General features: G+C 42.3%; 2 protein-coding genes across 2 annotated transcripts in view; both read left to right on the top strand.

Moving 5' to 3' along the window:
* Positions 1–336: 336 nt before the first annotated feature.
* LOC307087563 (uncharacterized protein) lies at positions 337–4,114 on the top strand. Its single transcript, XM_079753172.1, has 10 exons — positions 337–361; positions 458–533; positions 709–830; positions 1,155–1,215; positions 1,328–1,459; positions 1,650–1,706; positions 1,800–1,856; positions 2,180–2,380; positions 2,608–2,805; positions 2,950–4,114. Exons 2-10 carry the CDS (start codon positions 473–475, stop codon positions 3,195–3,197), a joined length of 1,137 nt encoding a protein of 378 aa, XP_079609298.1. The 5' UTR covers positions 337–361; positions 458–472; the 3' UTR covers positions 3,198–4,114.
* A 517-nt stretch (positions 4,115–4,631) lies between these two features.
* Positions 4,632–20,257, top strand: part of akap7 (A-kinase anchoring protein 7) — a 30,380-nt gene continuing 14,754 nt past the window's right edge. The window contains exons 1-8 of the mRNA XM_079753769.1: positions 4,632–5,261; positions 5,762–5,887; positions 6,294–6,457; positions 6,913–7,049; positions 7,782–7,942; positions 10,293–10,405; positions 11,262–11,308; positions 11,598–11,698. Of these exons, the coding sequence (XP_079609895.1) occupies positions 5,135–5,261; positions 5,762–5,887; positions 6,294–6,457; positions 6,913–7,049; positions 7,782–7,942; positions 10,293–10,405; positions 11,262–11,308; positions 11,598–11,698 (976 nt within the window). The 5' untranslated portion in view covers positions 4,632–5,134. The remainder of the gene's footprint in view (positions 5,262–5,761; positions 5,888–6,293; positions 6,458–6,912; positions 7,050–7,781; positions 7,943–10,292; positions 10,406–11,261; positions 11,309–11,597; positions 11,699–20,257) is intronic.

Here is a 20,257-nt window from a genome sequence, read left to right as displayed (position 1 = left end):
CACAGTGTCCATTTTTGGTCACTTTTGCCGGTCCCAAGCCCGGATAAAGGAGGAGGGTTGGAATTGTGACATTCAAAAAAAAAAAATCAACTGAGAAGTAAATTTGTATTTTTGTTTTTTTACTTCTGGTTATGCAAATTAGGTGATGACGTCACCTAGCGACTTTTAGGAGCGCCAATAGCTACTTTCCTTACTGAAGAGTTGCAACACTGATTGACAGATCTTCTCTCAGCCTACTTCTTTATAATGTGCAGGCGGGCGCTATATTTTCGGAAGTCTGGATTGGGCGAATTCTGAAGATCACTTTGCATTGACCAATTAAAATGCATCTTTCACTTTATATTTTGCCTTGGACAAAAGGGTGAGCTTGCCATGCCGTTGTAATATCAAAATATTTGATCGTTATTTATATCTTATTCCTAACCAATACTTTAAAGTTCGTCCTATCTCCCATCAGGTTTAGGATTTAAGAATGACGGGTATATTAAAAGAAATAAAAGATCTCTACCCAGACGTGGCAAGAGAACTCGAAAGTAAGTTAAGTTTCCTTGCCTTGAATCCGTTTTCAGGCCGGATACTTATGTTGTATTGTTTGTTTTATTGATTTACTTTTAAGCATAGGCTGATGAATGAAGAATAATCATCGATAAATAACATGGTTTTAGATTATTTGTCAATAGCCTACCCTAATCCTGCTTGTTTGGACAGAAGCAGAGTTCCGCAGTGACGACGAAATCCGTACATTGACCAGAGAGGATCTCCATGAACTGCTTCGTGGCCCTAAGAAGCTCAAGCAGAGAAAGGCCGTTTATGAGCTGATACACCAGCAGGTCAGCTAATCTGCTCTTTGAGCTAGTTTGACGTTTAGGCCTGTGTGTGAAACACAACATTGTGCTCGTGTTCCAAGTGAATTTTTTGGGAGGTTATACTAATTCTTATCATGATGAACGGTGTACTACAAATGTACAAGATATTTGTATTTTTTTATATAATATATATATATATATATATATATATATAAAAAATAACATATCTTATATTGTCTCATTCTTTTTTATGTGAGAAACAAGTGTGCAATAAATCCTAGGTAGCACCAATGACAAATTAAACTTGAAACTAATGCATTTGTTTTTGTGTAACTCTTTCCCTTCTAGAAGCCAATTGGCGATATTTTAAAAGACTTAAAAGCTTTTATCCCTGCAGAATCTTTGGAAGGTGTGTATTATCCCCTCAAATATGTCCATTGGGTGTTCATGTTCTTTGTAATTTCCACTGTTATTCCTATTGTTGCTACTGAGCATTTCTCTGTCTATTGCTGCCCTGAAAGAGAATGGGGTCTTGAGTGGCTACCTGCAGATCATGAAGGACTTGACGTCCCAAGTAGGAAAGATCCAATCATTTTTGCAGGCACATGTGAGTCTGCTGGAGGAACACAGCTATGATTATAAGGCGGCAAAAGGTATCGTCATGTATCCTATCTATTGTGCAATATAAAATAGCATAACAGAAAAATCATTATAAACCATCTCTTTTTCCTGGCACATGTGTTTCTTGAGGGCTAGAACACAATTTTTCTGATACTTCCCTCAAACACAAGCAAGGAATCTTAAAAATCATGTGCATAAACATGCGCTTTGTTGACTCAACAGTGGCGCGCACAGGAAGTAATGCGCAAAAAGGTAGCAATTTACCTCCAACACCAACAGGTATTGGCGGAATTATTGCCTAGACATCATATTTTTGACGCATTACCATCCAGTTACTTATAAATTAATAAACCTGCTTTGTTGTTTCCACAGGAACACACCCAGGAGGCAATGTGCAAAAAGGGAGCAATTTACCTCCAACACAAACGGGTATGGGTGGAGTTATTGCCCTTAAAATATATTTTTCTTTCATGACAATCAGATTACTTTATGGTGGGGTAGATTTAAGAGAAATTATTCAGAAAGAATTAGAAATGGCATAGCCTAACCTACTAAACCATCGCAACCAACCCATAACTTTCTTTCCAATGCTCCTATGCTTCCGAAATGGAGGCTGTTATTGTGAGGTTACGTTGCAATCTAAAATGAGGTTTTCCTTTTAAAGTAGTATTTCAAAGATTTACATATTTTGTGTTTTCTTTCATATGGGATTTCGCGGAGTTAATTTGTTGCCTTATTTATTTGCTCCCAAGGTTTCGGGCAGGCAAAGATAGTCACCAGTTCATGCTCTCCAGAGAGCGGTCAAAGAGATGGCTTTGACCTTAGATCAGATACTGACCCAGATCCTCATCCCAGCAACGTTGACCCAGATGATCCACCAGGAGCCCACAAAGCACAGCCTGTAGCAGAGGTTTCATCCTCTGTTGCCACACAGCAAATGAGAATGACTGAAAGTAAGTACTCAACAGAATATTGCATACACATATAAGCAATAAGCACAAATATAAGCAATCACAAGGACCACCATCAATGTACGTTTTTGGCGACCTGGAGATTTTGTTGCACCACAGCATAAAATCTATGGAGAAAAATCCCATACCAAAAACAACAAATTACACCGTAATGAAATTTAATATTTTTCTATAATTTATACTGTTTTAATTTCCCGCTTATTTTTCAGAACTCCCTACTGTAACATTCATGTCTATTGTAAGCGGCGAAACGTTTAACTACGAAAATATCATACTGGACCGGTTGAGAAGCCGGGGAAAAGTGATTCTGGCGGACACAGAGGACAGCCCCCAGCTCATTATTGTGTTCTGCTCAATCAAGTCAGAGTTTGACTCAGACTGTGACGCTGTCAGAATGTATTGCCCAGGTAATGGCCATGGTTTAATTTCCCTTCAGACACATTGAAGTGCAGCATGACCGCTAATGATTGGCTATCAGTGTGATTTTTATCATTATGTACTGCTTGTCCAGGCCCTGTCACTAAAAGATCCTCTCCCCTTGTTCTTTGTAGAGTCATTGTTTGAAACACCTGTCATTTTGGTTATGATGCATCACACACTCAAACCCAACAAAGGACTCATCCAGAAGCCAGGCCCAGCCCTCAAGAAATGGAACATTGTGTTGGTTGTCAACGTTTTCTACCACGAAACCTTGCGTGGATTGCTGATCGGGAAAATGAACAACCAGGCGGTCAATGAAATGCACACCACATTACTGAAATACTGTGGAAAAAGCATCTGCGACAACTGTCAACGATAGCGACATTACAATGTCCGACCCCTGCATAATAATAATCATAATAGCAGCGCTTCCGAATCGTTGGCTAGATCAGGAAATGACAATATGGCTTTGCTTTTTCATGAACACAATGCTGTTACTAGTAGTAATGTCTTCTCCCAAAGGACTAGTAGTAGCAGTAGTTATGGTAGTCATGACAACCGGGGTGGCAGGGTTCCTAGTGTGGATACACGTCCCAGTGGAAGCCAAGGCAACCCAAAAGGTATGGTTGATAATGTCACTACAAGTCACAGCATTTTGAGGGGTGATAATGACACACACACACTGCTGGTTTTCATGGCAACCAAGTAGGTTATGGTGGTAATGCCAGAACACGTAGTTGTAGAAGCAGCGGGACGGATGGTAATGACCATCGTGCTTGTCAAGGAACCAGAGCTGGTTTCAAGAACCCTTTCTCTAAGAGGAAAGGATGGAAATTGTTCATCCATGTGCTGCCAGTGCTAGTAATGTTTTTTATTTTATTCCTCAATCAGGAATATTATGTTTTGTGTGAAACAATGGCATCATCATCATGGGTTCATGAAGGGAAAAGTGGGTTAATATATTTGTATTAGATCAAAGGGTAGGCTTATCTTTTTAATGATTATATTTGTAAAATAAAGTACTGTTACAAGAATGCTTCATAGATAAGAATGAATGAACCCCACCATGCTGCATTCCTTCAAGCTAAATCGTTCAAAAAATATCTAAGCCTTCACTTTAGACCAATGTACCAAATAACCAATGCAATGTATCATAAAGCCTTAAAGATTTACCAAGGCGTTCAATATGCTTCTGTTACTATGCAATATTAATATTTAAAATAAACATTCTGCAGTCCAAGTCTACAGATGTTTTTCCAATGAAGTATTTCAAATAAAGGCAATGGATTAATCCAATTCAATGCATCAGGAATGTTTTTGAGACCTGTCCATCAAATTGTCCAAACTGTCACAAGCCTACTTAACTCTACACAATGTAAGGTTACTTCTCATCACGAGACTCTGTCTGGCAATGAAGAAAGGACTTCGATGTAAGCTAGTAAAAATTAGAGGCACCAGAAAAAATGACAGAAGTAAAGATACAAGCAACACAATTGTACCTCTACGAAAGTCTACCCTCCGCCCCCCGCTCTTGGTTCGTACAATAGCTGCTGATCGACAACGTTCGGCGATTGAAAACCTACAAAGTCACAAATTTAACTTTTAGTCCAATTGTTCGAAGGTTTTAATAAGTTCACCCCCTGCGATCAAAAGTTCAGGCGTTCATTGCGATCTGACGTCACGATGTACAAGCCCTCTGTACTTGTGCAACCCTTTTTGCCGAACTCCCCCAAAGCATGGTCCTGGCTGCGTTGTTTACAAACGGTAGCAGTTCCCGGAAGTGAAAGAAGCACATTCAGCACATGCTAGTAGCTAGTGCATGTGAGGCTTTTGCAATGGCAAGTAGTCACGCAACATTTAGCCGTTGCTAAATCAACGAGCGTTGTCTATACTTGACATTGTCGGATATAACTTCATTATACATTTAGTGAAGAAACAACATTGTGGGTCAACGAGAGCTTGTCGGCTAGCCAGCGATGAGCCCTACTCTAGCACTACTCTACTACACTCTTGACAGTGCACATTTTGAGACTTTGCAACAGGTGATAACTTCCCAGGGATCCCCCCGATTCCCCTGTACAATCTACTTCAGCAAATTTGGGAAGAGTTTAATTTTTTGTAATTTGCAGCATAGCGTTACACGCAATGAACGGGACAGTCTCATTTGTATATTTAAATCGATCGTCTTACCGAGTTAAAACCGAGGTAATTATGAAAATGTAATCGTCGCCGGTTGTAGCCTAGATCCTACAGACATTAAGAGGCTGGGACGGTGGGAGAACACATGTATTTAGTTGTCTATAGTAGCCTGGTGACATGGAGAATGTTACTGGTCCCTGCGACGACGGGGATGAGGTTGTAGGACACAGAAGTCAAAATGATGTATTCGTGACAACGGGCGAGATGGATCCAGTCAAAAACGAATCAACCTCCGCACCGCTTGGTGAGTGATCTGGTCTGCCTCACCTTGCCAATATTTCGGGATACCTTTTGTTCAAATAGCTTCTATATAGGTACAGTACAAATGACAAAGAATGTATATGGGATGCTTGACAGACATCAAACAACTTTGCACCACTGCTTGACAATATTTTACTGTGCATAAACATTTGTGTAGGCCTATAAGTGTACGTTTGGCAGATTTTAAGTTTTTCTTTTAAACAGATTTTGGTATGAACACATTTGAAAGGATTAATCACACACACCCACAGGCTTGTGTTATGAGTATCATCACATGCTCATAAGCTGCGTGCCCTCATGTGGGAAGGGAAATCTTTATTTTATATCATTGGAGTATTAAACACAGCGCTCTGTGAGCAACAACAAGCTCACCCCCACTCTCTAGCATCTTATTCCCTAATACACAATTTTGTCAGGTTTTGTCCTGCCTTCGTATATTTCTAGACCTCTCTGTTTTGACTTCTGTTATGTCTTCCTATGCAGCCAAAGATATACCAACAGAGAGGAAGACGAGGGTGAAAAGGGAGAGAAGAAAAATGCTGAGGAAAAAATCCTCCGTCATTGATCATTCACCAGCCTCGGAGGGCTCTGCTGCATCAAAACAAGGATGTACGTATAAATTGTTTTTTTCCTCTCCTTGGATCCTTTCATTTCAATTTTGTATAGAAATAACAAACTTTCCACATTTTTCAAAATCTTATCTTGGCTCCAATGGATAGACCAAACCACTTTAACTGGACAATGTGGCTAGCAATTCTGAGTTGTGGCTCTCTGCTTAGCTTTATGCAGTACCGAAGACACAAGCTGTTGAATGTAGCATCATGCAACAAGTTTAGACTTGACAAAATCGCTAGACTCATGCGTTATCCTCTGTCTACTTATTTGTATGCGAAACCGTATAAATGCTAATTAATCATTTTCCAAAGAAAAATGGAAATAAAAAATGTACAACTTCATGAGATTCATTGTATCATGTTCTAGCTCTTCAACTGGCTCCGGCTTGTATTTTTCTCAGTTGCAGTCGCAGAGTCTGAGTCGAGCCAGAAGAAGATGAAGAGGAAGCTACGGGACTGCGGAGCCCGTGTGGACAGCGAAGAGGAGGAGGAGAAGAAGAAGAAGAAGCAGAAAGGGAGCCAGCGCCCCAACTACTTTGTCTCTATCCCCATCACCAACGCTCAGGCCAGTGTCTTGACGGAGGCCGATATCCCCATATATACACAGACATGGAATGATATTTGTTTCAGTGTTGGTCTTTTTTTAAAGTAGTTGTTGCTTGCCTCCACTCAGGTGGAGTCGAGCAAAGAGCTAATGCTTTGTTTTTGGATTGATTCTATGGTTATGACGGTACATCCAAATTAAACAAAACACCCAGCTCCTTTTTTTTGTTGCCATTTTCTACCTAACAGTATCTATGTAATATCTACAATGTTGCTTTCTGAGCAGAAAATTGTATTGAAATGATGTCATTAGTTTTGATGACTTATTTGTGACGTTGAACTTCATATACGAAAGCCAAGAAGAGACACCGGGTGCGAGGAGGTTCTAAGTAAGGGGAAAGGGGCTGGCTCTCTCAGATATGAAACGTGTGATGAGCATGCATTAATATTGAAGTGTGATGACGTCTGCTATTACAGATCAGTGCAGCTGTTGTTGAGGTCCAGGAGGCGGTGCTTCAACAGGAACCCCGATTGGTCAAAGCGATGATCCCTGCCCCAACTTTGCACATGACCCTATTGGTCACTCATCTTGCCAGTCAAGAGCAAGTAAGCCTGTAAGTGAACGCACATACCCCCACGCAAGCATATATGCACTTACCCCTCTTTTGAGGGGGTGTGCAAATGTGTGCAATCAATTGTAAAGACGGATATTCTATAATACATTCCATGGGATGATGGATTACTCCCCAACACACGATTTAATTTATCATATTATCTTGGCCCTATTGGAGCTGACTTATTCCAGGATGGTCCAGAGGTCTAAAGACTTCTAGTGGTTACACATATGTTTTGCATATGTGTAAACACTAGAAGTCTTTAATTTTTATAAAAACAAAAGATATTATAAAAAATTATTGCCTTGATTTGAAGTGACAAATTGGTAATACATTATATTTTAAGAAGGCCTTTTGTGTGGAAATAAAACAATACAAAATTAAAATAATAATACCTCAAACAATTACCTTCTTGAATACCATATATTTATTAGAGCAGAGAGAGTATTTGAGAAAACAACCCTTTGAAATATTCCCACATTCCAATGTCAGCGTACTTATTGGAATGCTCTCAGGATGTGTAACGTTCAGGTCCTCCAGTGGATTTCCAGTATGAGTGAGACCTAGGGCGCTCAGAGAGTGCTGTTGACGGTCACCGTTAATCTGCACTAAGAGGAAGATTGTGTCCTTATAACAGCCAGATCCTCTCTTATGTAATGCGAGAGGAGAGGGTGGTAGGATTAGGTAGAGTTTGCCTGTCTGCTTATTGGTATAATATTTTCTCCCCTTCAGTGCAGCTACCGCGTTGGGTAAGGCTGTGCCTTCATTGGCCGAGCTCCTGGTGGGGCGGGACTTGGTGCTGCCCTTCTCTGGGGTCGGTCACTTCAGAAAGGAGGTTGTGTTTGTAGGGCTGGCCCCGGGACAACACAGAGACACGCTGGAGAAGCTGGCAGGTGAGTCACGCCCCACGTCACATATCGTATTTGCATTGTTTCTCTCCCCTCAGTTGTATATTATATTTCATGTTTGTGTATGGTGTTTCACGGTGAGTGTGTGGTACGACTGTCTCAAATGTTTTCCGTGTGTGTGTGTGTGTGTGTGTGTGTGTGTGTGTGTGTGTGTGTGTGTGTGTGTGTGTGTGTGTGTGTGTGTGTGTGTGTGTGTGTGTGTGCAGTGCAGAGCACTCTGCTACAACAGAGCTCAATACCACTCACAGCACCATGATACATTAGTTATACAAATGAATTTAATAACTTTTGTTGAATTCAAGGCCTTTTTTCAATGCTTAAGATTGCTACAAATCCTGGTTTCGTTGGTGATAAAGACAAATCGGAGTGGGAGATTGGTTAGAATATTGGTTTGACATACATCAGATTCTGTGCCGTGCTCTAATTTAATGGAAATATAATGCATTGAAGCAATGATTCAATTAATTAAATAAAAAAAATAGCATGCAAAGGAAGTGTTCACGGTTTCACATCAATTGAAATGTGAATATGTGTGCTCTTGCTCATCTTCCGTTAAAGCAGCAGGGTAGCCCACTAGTCTCATATAACGTAGAGCGAATAAGCAGGGAGAATCCTTTATCTATGCGTTTATAGATTCTTCAATAGTTTAAACCAACAGGGTGTGTAAATAATGATAACTAGGACATTTTTTTGTGCAAACCTAAAAAGAAAGACGTCTCTGCGTTGTTAAAGAGCCATTGTCAAAACAGTCATTTTCTTTCGCCACAAGATGGCACTAAGACTTAATCTCTCTTAGTGTGTTATGTCGTGTTAGATAAAGTGGGATATACAGCAATTGATTTTCAGTTGGATTTTATTTGTGCAAAAAAACTCTTACCATAACAAAAAACAAAACAAAATACAACTTATAAATCGAAGGAACCTCATCTTTTGACAACCCTCGATGCTGTTTTGTTGCCATCTGCAACGTCATTGCTACATACCAGCAAATCCTACACACCGCTTCTGTTAATATTAATAAGTGGTATTACTTGGATTCATTGTGGAAACGATAGCAAGAACTAATGTGACTGACTTTGCCTGTAAGAGCTGTATAAGTTCACACATCATAACCTATTGATCAGTGCTTCTAAGTGGAAGTATAGTTCCATCTCCTTAATTGAAGACGCATAAATGGACAATGCACAGATTCACAGGCAGACAGGGAGGCAGACCCGTAGAGACAGACTCAGGAAGTCTTTCTCTTCTATCCTTTGCCCTCCATGACCCCTTCCTGCCACAAATATCCTCTTCGTCATCACGGTACTCCTCTACCTTCTCTCTCTCTCTCTCTTTCTCTCTCTCTCTCCATCACTCGCTATCACTCGCTATCTACCTCTTTCTCTCTCTGTCTCTTGACCTCTCGCTCTCCTCCCTCACTATTGATTGCATCCTACCTTTGTTTGCTCAAGTCGCTTGTCAAAAAATAGCATTGGTCTTTACCAGTTGTGTTAGTGTGTGTGGGTGTTGGTGTGTGTGATTTTTCTTTTCACCTGGACCCTATCTTACGATTGTTTTGCGCCCAAGGGAAAAATGCGAACAACAATTTGTCAAATTGTTCCAGTATTGATCGAGAACGCTCCAGCCGTAATCCTCAAAAATGGGCTGCAATGTCTTCCTTTGGGGCAATAACATCCTGTTAGTGTAAGGCCTTTTGAAAGTGCTTGTGTTTGCCACTGACAGGCTCATATTAAATTCGAAAGGGTCCCTAAAGAGGGACAATCACTTGAGGGGCGTACATTGATGCAGTGCTATACCCCCAAAGGATTACCCTGCAGCGAGTTTTCTCTTGTCTGCAGTAGTAAAAATATATATATATATATATATATATATATATATATATATATATACAGTTTTCCTCAAGCTTTACTCACCTGCTAGTGCAGTCAGATTAAATTCAATAGCAGGTTTGGTTGAATGTTGCTGTGTTTACTTGGATGTTCAAGGGGGATGCCTCTCTGATCCCTTTCTAAAATAAAATGTCTATTTCATTGGAAACTTAAAATCCAATTTAGTGCTCTACTTTGGCCAACACAAGTATCTGGCACACAACAAGAGGGCCTGCGTTGTTTAATACATAGTAACCTGCCCACACTAATGTTTTCTCTTTTTTCATTTCGTCTGTACACTGCAATTTGTCTCGCCACTGTCTCTGGCATTAGGAAAAAATAAGTGGAAGATGATTCATAGTTTATGGATAAAATAAAAGCTTTCAGACCAGCTTTCTAAAATTTGTTGTTTATAACATAATGAAACAAATACCGTGTGTGTGTGTGTGTGTGTGTGTGTGTTGCAGAGGTTTTGTGGAGGTGTTTTGAGGAGCAGGGTCTCCTCCATGGAGAGTGCCGTGGGTTTGAACCCCACCTAACTATTATGAAGCTTTCCAAGGCACCCAAACTACGCTCCCAGGTACACACACTCTCTCTCTCTCTCTCTCTCTCTCTCTCTCTAAACAAACGGAAATGTCAGGTACCTATGCCCACACTATTTCTTCAGATACACAAACCATTATCTCAGGTACATATACACAAACTATTCTCTCAGATAAACAGACACACTCAAACTATTCTCACAGGTAAACAAACATACACTAAACAAACTATTCTCTCAGGTAACACCTACACTAAACAAACCATTATCTCAGGTACACACACATACACACTAAACAAACGATTCTCCCAGGTAAACACACACACACAGATGCACAAACTAACTATTCCCTCAGGTAAACAGATACACACAAACTATTCTCTCAGGTAAACACACAAGCTAAAAGTATTTCATGTTTGCTGCAGTGAAACAGTTGAAAAACAGTTGATGGGGGAGGGAAGGACTGAGCGTCTTTTAAAAAATAAATCTATCCAACTGATAACGCTGTATCCTGTCTGGGGCCCATCAGACAGCTCGCCGTGTGTGTGTGTGTGTGTGTGTGTGTGTGTGTGTGTGTGTGTGTGTGTGTGTGTGTGTGTGTGTGTGTGTGTGTGTGTGTGTGTGTGTGTGTGTGCGTCTGCCCACAAAAAGGAGTGGTGAACTCAGAACAAAAACACCCTGCATGGGATGCAGGAGGATAGTTGTAGAAGAATTATTAATACATGTCTAGCATGTTTTCCTTTCTTTCTTTGTTGAACAATAGTTATACACATAGTAATTATTCTACAGTAATACAATACTTTATTTGTATTGTACTATTACTAGTTAGCAACAGTACTTGATGATTAGTTTAATTTCTTTTTCTTTTATCTTGGTCCTCCTTCGTGTCTCCCAGGGCCTCAAAAGAGTGAATCCTGATTTGTTCTCCAGCTATACGGACAGGTATGTGGTCGTTCCTTCCTACAGTTAGCCTCATCTCTGTACTAGATTAACTTAGTCACCACATCTAAGCAAGCACACCTATCCAAAATACATTGGTTGGTGCAGTAAAGGAGCCATTTGATGTTGCCATTGTTAGCAAGAGTTCAAACATAAAATGAAAGTCTTGTCAACGTGCATTAGCATTTATTGATGTAGGACCTGATCTATGACGACGTTTTCATTTAGGTGGTTGTAGATAGTGTTTCTGCTATTGTCGGTGTGAATATGAGCTCATGATGTTCCCATGCAGGTTCTTTGGAGACCAGAGGGTTGACCGGCTGGATCTCTGCTCCATGTTGAAGAAGAAGCAGGAAGATGGGTATTACCACACCGAGAGCTCCCTCCAGTTAGGTCAGTCTGTGTGGAGAACCTCTCGAACGCTTTCATTCTGTCCCTCTGTCTCCCTTGCTTTGATCTACTATTTTTCCTTTTTCCTACACACACACACACACACACACACACACACACACACACACACACACACACACACACACACACACACACACACACACCTCATTATTGCACAACCATCATTGTTTGCAGTGACAGTATATTATACTATTATGGTACGGTTAAGTTACATTTGTAATTTGGATACTACTCAAACTATTTAACAGAGTAGTTCTGTTCCCTCTTTGAGCCCCCAGAGGGCACTATTCACCCATATGGTTCACTAGGGCTTTCCGTAGCTCAGTTATCTAAACAGTTAAGCATTCTGGACGTATTTGGTCATTAAAAATCATCAAATGATGGTCGTTTATGAATCAAAACTTGTCGTAAGTGTTACATTTGTGAGAGTGAGCAAGCGATAAACTGTCCTTTTATTTAATTTTTTTATAAATGCCTAATTCCTGTCGATTTGGCACAAAGTAAATACCCCCCCAAAAAATCCTGTCCCTGTTCCCCTTTGTGACAGCGTAGCCACAGAGCGCCATTAGCACACCGCAGCTCTCAACGCCACTTCAGTTGTGTGATGGACTAGCGTGCTAATTAGCACGTAGCGCTGATTTCGCGGCGCCATCACCTCCTGAAGTGCCTGTGTGTTCCTCCACTGGAGCTTGTCCACTGCCTGCGGAGGGGGGGGGGGGCGTGTCTGGCTTGTAGCCCGTCATCTCCCCATTGATTGGTTGGAACGAGGACCAAAATCACAGCAAAGGTCAAGTCTAGGTTAGGCCTGGGTATTATGGACATCCACTACTGTAGAGGGCAGAAAAATAACAAAAAACCCTATTGCATAATAACATGAAAAAACCCAATTATAGGGCCCAAGGGCTGTTGCCCCTGTTTGTGTTTTCTATGTGTGTGTGGTCGGATGCGTGCCAGTGTAGGATGGCGATAGATATGGATCCATAACACATACGGATCCATACAAATGGAATAAAAAGGCTATACCCATGTTTGTCTTTATAATGGCATTAACTGTCCAGGCTACATAAGGATGTAGCACAATGCTCAATTTTTTGATTCAGTATTTTACAGCTTGAGTCGATTTTTATAGCGGTGCCGGTTTCAGTCATCTTTTTTTTTTACGAAATGACACCATAAACGTGTTTGCGATCGTCCACACACACGTGGACACCATCCCTGGCAATCAGCCAGTGTGGCAACGTGGAGGGTGTTGACACCCATACTCAATGCTAGAATGTCCTTGTGTTCTTATGCATGTGTTGTGGACGAGCGATTATGGAGAGGGTGGCAGAGAGAGAGATATGTGGGCGTGTGGGAGGAAGGGACGACAGGAAGATTGGCCCCACTCACAAACTTGCTCTTATTGAAAGGCGGGAGCTCTAGTCAAGGGCTCTCCTTCCACAACAAAGCGTCCAAATTATGGATATCTTCATATTTTTCAAAAGCAATTCTCGACATACTGAGGAAGAAGAATGACGTATGACTGTGGGATTTGTCCAGATGTTTATATATTTCAAAATATATAAAAATCCCCCACAAAATTATGTATTGCCAATAAACAGAAATGACAGATTAGGATGAATAGAGTCCTCATACTAGATGGAAGCTATCTTTGTATTCCCCCTGTGTGCAGAGCAACCTGAGTTTTAAGTTTAACCAAACAGCGTTGTCTTCATCAAATATTCAGGCGGTGCGGGAGATTTGATGGAAACAATTAATATTGCATTAGGAGAAAAGGTTCGAAATAATAAATGAATCCAGGTCCATAAGCAAGGGGTTGAAGCATATCGATCTGCTTTTGACTGATGAGTTTGAGTGGATGCCAACGTGTAAAAATTAACTGAATTAATTATTCATACATTTTAAATGGTACGTTTTCTTTAGTTTGGATTTGATCTCCTTTGCCTCATGATATCTCCAATACACACTTTCTTTTCTTCCTGCTTCTTCCATACAGAACTGTCTCCCTCTGTTTCTCTCTCCTGGTCTCTCTCTTTCTGTCTCTGTGTGGTTGACCTTGATGTCCTGCCACTAGGTCAGAACACACGCACACACACACACACAGTTGTGTTGAAGTACGTAGCCAGCTACACACACCGAAAAACAGGGTGTGCCTTGTACTGGATCAATGGCAGCGAGGCTGGTACTCCGCAGTGTGTGTTGGTGGTGGTAGCAGCCAGAAGGCGCTGCTGCTAAAGGGTCATGATCTTCAATCACAGCTGCGTGCGGTGGGCACCTGGGGCTGCCCGGCAGTGTCTAGTTCCTCTGGAGTATTCTCTTCAAGGTGTGTTTCATTATTTCAAGCACGTGTTGTACACATCCACCTTTGTTTAACCTTAAACCACCACCTTTTTTTTTGTCTGTTTTTAATCATTTCAATGAATTTAAGGGAACTGCCCAATCGTATTCCTTCGTTAGCTGGCAGCTAAGCAACCCTAAGCAAGTGCTCCTGTGCTCCATGTAAAACAACATACAGACGCAACGACAACGCAAAGATGACCGCTGCTACAGTGACCCGTCGTTATTGACCCACGATGGAGATGCTAAGCTGGGTATTGGATGACGGGTACCCCTCCTGTGCCCACTGATTATGGACTGTAGGTGCAGTAGGTGGCGTGTGGACCGGGACTGCTCAAAGCCAGAGCACTAGCAGTGTGAGGCTGGGAGAGCGAGGCAAGGCCTCCAGTGATGCGGAATAGGAGGGGATGCCCTCATCTGTGGGAGCCCTTTACGTTGCCTCTTGTCCGTGAACGAGGTTGTGAACAATGTGTCAGAACAAGACACATTCTCAATTGTGCAGTCAAATCCATTTAGCTTCACCCTGCTATTTGGCCTTATGTATACCGTTTTTTTTCTTCTTCTTCTTTTTTTTTTTTTTTTTAAATATGACTTCCTTGTCAACAATTGACCAAGGCGATGTGGGCATCTCTGCAAAACCCTCTTGCTGCTCTATACTCTTCAGTTTCCTCTGTTTCCCCCTATATGAACGGAAGAAGCCATTAAGGCAAGATGCTCATTTGCAATCGCACAGCCATCCATTTTAACCTCTTCAGGTTGTGTGCTAATTCAATTAGCTGATTTCCATCTTCCCCAACCATTACCCCCCCCCCACCAACCCACCCACCCACTTCACTAACAGAAGAGAGTGTGGGGGTGGGGGGGGTTTGCCTTGGACAGAATGGCGGTAACAGACGGGACACGGAGGTCTGCGATACAGCTTGTCACACGTGTACATCACACTGGAGGCCTGAGGGTTGGCGCGTCAGGAGGATGTGGCGTGGGTTCGAATCCAGCTGGTGACCGCACGCTCCTGTCGGCCGGGCCAGGGCTACGTTGTGTACGCCAGACGAGACACAGCTGCACGCCGAGGTTTGGAAAAAGGGCTGAGGGTTGTAAAGCGGTCATGTCCGTTTGATTTTAGACCGACGGGAACAAATATGGCTGAAGAACAGGGCTCCTCAGAAGTAGGTCACTGAATAGTAAGCACCTATTCCCCGCTCACGCTCTGCCTCCCGCTCCCCATCTATCTCTCGCTTGCTCTCTCCTTGCACACTAGCGCTCTCGCTCTGTTTCCCTTGCCCCTCCTTTGTCTCTCGCTCGTTTGCACTCTCTCTCTCTCTCTCCCTTGCTCTCTCACTCGCACTCTCACTCGCTCTCTCTCCCGTGCTCCATCTCTCTCGCTCTCGTTCGGTCTCTCCCTCGCCCGCACTCTCGCTCTCTCCCCCCGCTTGCACAGTCTCTCACTCTGGGTGTGTGTGTGTGTGTGGGTCTGTTTGTTTCTGTGTGTTTCACATGACTGTTCTGTTGGTCTTGTGTCTATACCCAGACAATGATCTCTCTCACAGCAGAACATCATGTTTCCCCAGCATGGCTGTAGGTGCTCGCTGTACCGTGATGTCTTTAGTGAGGCAGTCGTGAGTGGTGGACAGAGTGAACCACGTGTTTTTAAATGTGCATACATTTCATCAGCCAAACCGGAATTCACGGTTATTTTTCCTGAAATGATTTTTTATTTGATCAGATTACTGTTGTATGGTTGTTGCCAGAATAATTTAGCGTGGACACAAACCGTGTAGAGGTTTAGATGAACACGACAAACACACACAAACTCAGTTGACATTACATATTCAATTTAGCTCTGTTGTGTAAGTCAGGCCATTCTTTTTCTTTTCGAACCTACGCATACCACTGGTGGTATGGGGTGGTATGTGGGATTTTATCCCTGAAATAGCAATTATGTAGAAAATGTAATGCAACATTTTCTACATAATTACTACATAGATATTTGTTCGGTAAATATAGATTTACGGCTTGTTATTATAAAGAAACTATTGTTGCTTTGTGTATTCCATCATGGTTTTTCTATTGGGGCGTTTTCCACTGATGTGTTGTGTACATCTGTTTGCTTAACAACACACTGGGAGCACAAGCAGAGTGGCTGATTATTCCTGTCCACTGATTCCCACTGGCCATGGCCTTCACGCAATAAAAATTGTGTATTAAGGCGTTGTCACTCTGTGCTCAGCCACCGCATGTGTATTCATCCCTTTCTTACCGTTTGCATGTGAATTGGTCCTCGAAAGGTCTGGATGACAATTTATATCTAGATTCAAAGGTTAGGAACCACTGCTTTAGACTTGAACAACAGCTCTTGTGTGTGTGTGTGTGTGTGTGTGTGTGTGTGCGGCACATGCGGAAGGTCAAATGCATAACCATGAGTTAGCTATGTGGCAGCTGACTCAGAAATTGTTCAAGCTGTTCTGAAGGCTGATTCATTGGTCAAAGGAGGAGAAGCAGCATTTCAGGGCGTTCTATATGCACAATAATAGGGCTTTCCCCCATGACTATAGACTGCATACTAAAGGCTCTGAGAAAGAGAGCCCAGACACAGATTGGACAGGGAGTGCCATGGGGAAGAAAAGAGATGGAAAGATCGAAGAGGATAAAGAGGAGAACAAGTGAGATTAAACGGACACATGAGTGAGGGACAGTTGGAGAGAGAGAGAGAGAGATTAAACTGAAAAGAGGGGAGGAAAAGGAGGGAGAGCTAGAGGAAGAGCGGGATGGTGATTAAATGGGAAGTGCTGTGGCCAGGGAGAATCCAAGCACCAGCGCTGACAGTTTAAGCGACTAAAAAGAGATAGACTCCGCCGCAACCAACAAATTAGGTTGGAGATCTCCTTCCTCTCCTGTTTCTCTTATATTTTTTCATTTTTTTTCATACTATGCTCTTTTATTCTAGACACATTTCTGCTTATTTGAGATTTATTTAATTATGCTAGGATTTTTCTTTTTTACACAAAATGTGCTCGTTTTTTAACTGTGTATATACCGTACATGCCAATTAATAAATTAAGAAGCAACCACCCAACACTTCCTCCCCTCCCGCTTCCATCTTCTCATTGCCGTCATGCATCACCCTGTTAGTATTTATTAATAGCTTCATTAGCTTGTGTGTATACTTAATCACACATGCAACATCCTGCGAGTGTGTGACCTCCTCCCTCACACTGCATCAACAATGTCCCATTGTTGCTCACCTGACTGTCTTTGCTCCCTGGGGCAGCAAAGGGGGCTTTCACTCCACCACCATGGTTGAGAGGTTTCTGAAAAAAGTTCAGGAGGTCAGGTCTCCGCGGGAAAAAGTATAGTACTATAGTACTGCTGTGGTTAATTTCCTTTGCAGTGGCTTTTGACGGTGGGGTCTGTGTCACACAGCTTGAATATAAGACATATATACATACAAATGCCTCCGAACATCGGGACTTAACGGTGGACGGCAGCACGTGATTCCCATCAGTGGAAACGCAAGCCAAGGCTCCCCGCTGGCACCCTGGGGGGGGGTCACAGTTTAATTAGGGCTTGGGGCTTTCAGTTGATTGGCCTTGCCCTGGCCTTGAGCGGCCTCGTCTTTGTCCACCGGAGGACAGATGATGAAGTCTCCCTGACTCAGCCTCCGTCTCCCGCCAAGGCTCCGGGGAAGACGAGACGCTCTGTCTCAGCAAGTGGGATGGGCTGAGGCTGGGTGTGTGTGGGGGGGGGAGATGGATGGGTTGAGACAAGACGGTTTCAGTATGTAAAGGGTGCATTGACGGATTGCTAGCAAGATAAAAAAGAGCAAAAGGAGAAGCATGAAATATGGCTGTGTGTCGTGATCAACGTTGTAAATGTCATCACGATATGACAGGAGATGGAGGCTGGAAGTCTGGGCAAGGCTATTACCAATGGTGGATACGGTGCAGTCGTGCGGTTATTGATTGGCCTAACCCGTGCAACCGTATACTTGTGTGATGAGATGAGTTTATGTGCGTGTGCCGGTGTAATGGTAGACCGTTTGGAGCCCGTCATCATTAGATGTTAATAGTCCTGATGTGTTTGCTATTGTTTTCACGTTTTTTTCCCCCCAAAGTATCTGATCTGCAGATCGATGAATACAATCTAAAAGGAATACAGACGATATGTTCTATGGAGTTGAGTAAGCTGTTTTCAGTGAAGAAAAAGGACAAACCAAACGACAACAGCAAGCTATTTGTGACATTGGTTTAAAGCCTAGGGATGGGTTTACAAAAATAGATTTTCATTTTAAAAAGATCCAGTATTGATTTATAAAATGCGGCGATCAATCTTTTGTTTCATTTTCCTTTTTTTTTTACGGGCTCTGTTGTGCCTTTTATGGAAAGGACGGCAACGGAGGACAGGAAACGACATGTAGCATCGAACCACAGGTGGGAATCGACACCCAGTTCGCAACAAGGCGTACTGCCTGCAGGGTTAGCGCTAGCAGGGCGAGCCGCTGGGACCCCCCCGGAGATTACTCATTTATACACAGCTTTTCACGTGGATGCTTGAAGCGCTGTCCTCGTGAGTCCCGCGTGGCCAGCCTTTGGTTATATTGGTTATATTGTGTTGACTTCTGCAGTGTGTTGGTAATTTTATTTTATTAAAAAGTGCATCTATGTATATGCTCTGGGTCGAATTCTTAATGTAAATATAAATCCTCTAAATAATGCTACCGGTTAGAAGGTATCCTTGTACAATTTACAACACAAGTTCTCAACGATCTAGTTGGTATTGTAACTGAAATATCCCTTACTGAATCTACTCGGGTTTCGGAAATTGAATCCAATCGGACCCTTGTTAATCGGAATTGAATCGACTCAGGAAGTTATTGGCGATGAATCACACCCCGTCACCACCATCGCCCTGTGTGATCCTATTATTGCTTTGCTTGTTCAATGTTTGTGTCAATATCCTCCCCAGGTGCACATACTGTAGATAATAATGAAAAGGACTAGTAAGGATATTGAAGTCACCGTTATCGGCCCATACATTCTGTCTCTTTGTCTGTTTGTCTGTCTGTCTGTCTGTCTGTTCACTTACTCTGTTTTTGCTTTTTCTCCCTCATTCTCTCTTTCTTACATTCTCTTTCACTGTATGATTCTCTCTCCCCCTCTCTCACCTTCTCTCTTTGTCTCTTCCTCTCTCGCCCTCTCAAACTGTGGCCTATACATGAGTAATCCTTTCCTGTTGCATGCTGCTGTGTGGTGGCCATGTCATGGTGTGCTGTGACTGTTCCTCGGCGTGCCAAGGTCAACTGCCTTCACCTTGACCCCGATAAGCTCAAGGTCAACTGGGTTACAGATGGCGGTCTACACCAGTATCTTCCATTGTGCTATTTCGAGTCCTACAGTAATTTATTCATACAGAGCACATTCATCTTCCACACAGGCCGGTGGTGTGGTGAGGCCTTTCCATGCAATTAATATTGATCCACCTTAGCAATTCAAGGTTGTTTATTTATTTATTTTCATGTGAAAAATCCACACCGGATATGATGTACACCCCGATCGACCGATTAATATTGTCATACTTATTGTGCGCATATACTTTTTCTTTTATATTTGTTAAATAATTGCAATGAACCGTAGAAACTAGATTTTGCTTTTTCAATGCATGTATACAATGGAATGTAAATAGCATTCACATTGTGTATATTCTACCCGTTTTGCCTCATCTGCTGGAACTTCAAACTGTGTTGTTTTGGGCCCAACAGTCTTTGTGTATCCAAAGTCAATATCCAAATTCATCCACGGAAAGATCTTTGAAAATGGCCACAAGTGTGACAATGTTGCTTAATAGTGTGTTTGTTCTTAAGTGTGTGTGTGTGGTTTTGAGCATACTGAGCGTACTATTTGTAACTGCAGCTGTGAGTGAATTGTGTGGTGCTTGTGGCTCCTCTGCCTTCAGTTACAGCCGAGTTGCAGAAATGCAAAACCGTTGTTTATTTTGGCATGTGAAAACGAGCATATCCCTTTTCCTTGGAACTCATTCTTCCTTTTTTAAAGAGAACCGTATGCTTTTCTCTTGTGTACAAACACGGACCGCTTAGGACTTTATAGACTTTTACATTTTAATGAACTACACGTCTCTCTCGTCGTAAAGGTCACAAGGGATGAAACAACCTCAAAAGAAGAGGCTGACGACAAAGTGTGTTGCGATTCA

The sequence above is a fragment of the Pollachius pollachius genome (assembly GCF_949987615.1).
Source record: "Pollachius pollachius genome assembly, chromosome: 16".
Classification (NCBI taxonomy): Eukaryota; Metazoa; Chordata; class Actinopteri; order Gadiformes; family Gadidae; genus Pollachius; species Pollachius pollachius.
Note: the sequence above shows the minus strand (reverse complement) of the source record. Positions and strands in the feature narration are given on the sequence as shown.

Bases quoted from the DNA above. Each gene is read 5' to 3' on its own strand.
- LOC307087563 (XM_079753172.1), top strand. From the start codon at position 473: ATGACGGGTATATTAAAAGAAATAAAAGATCTCTACCCAGACGTGGCA. The intron at 534-708 runs GTAAGTTAAGTT...TTGTTTGGACAG, and splicing joins CGTGGCAAGAGAACTCGAAA to AAGCAGAGTTCCGCAGTGAC. The intron at 1,707-1,799 runs GTATTGGCGGAA...TTGTTTCCACAG, and splicing joins TTTACCTCCAACACCAACAG to GAACACACCCAGGAGGCAAT.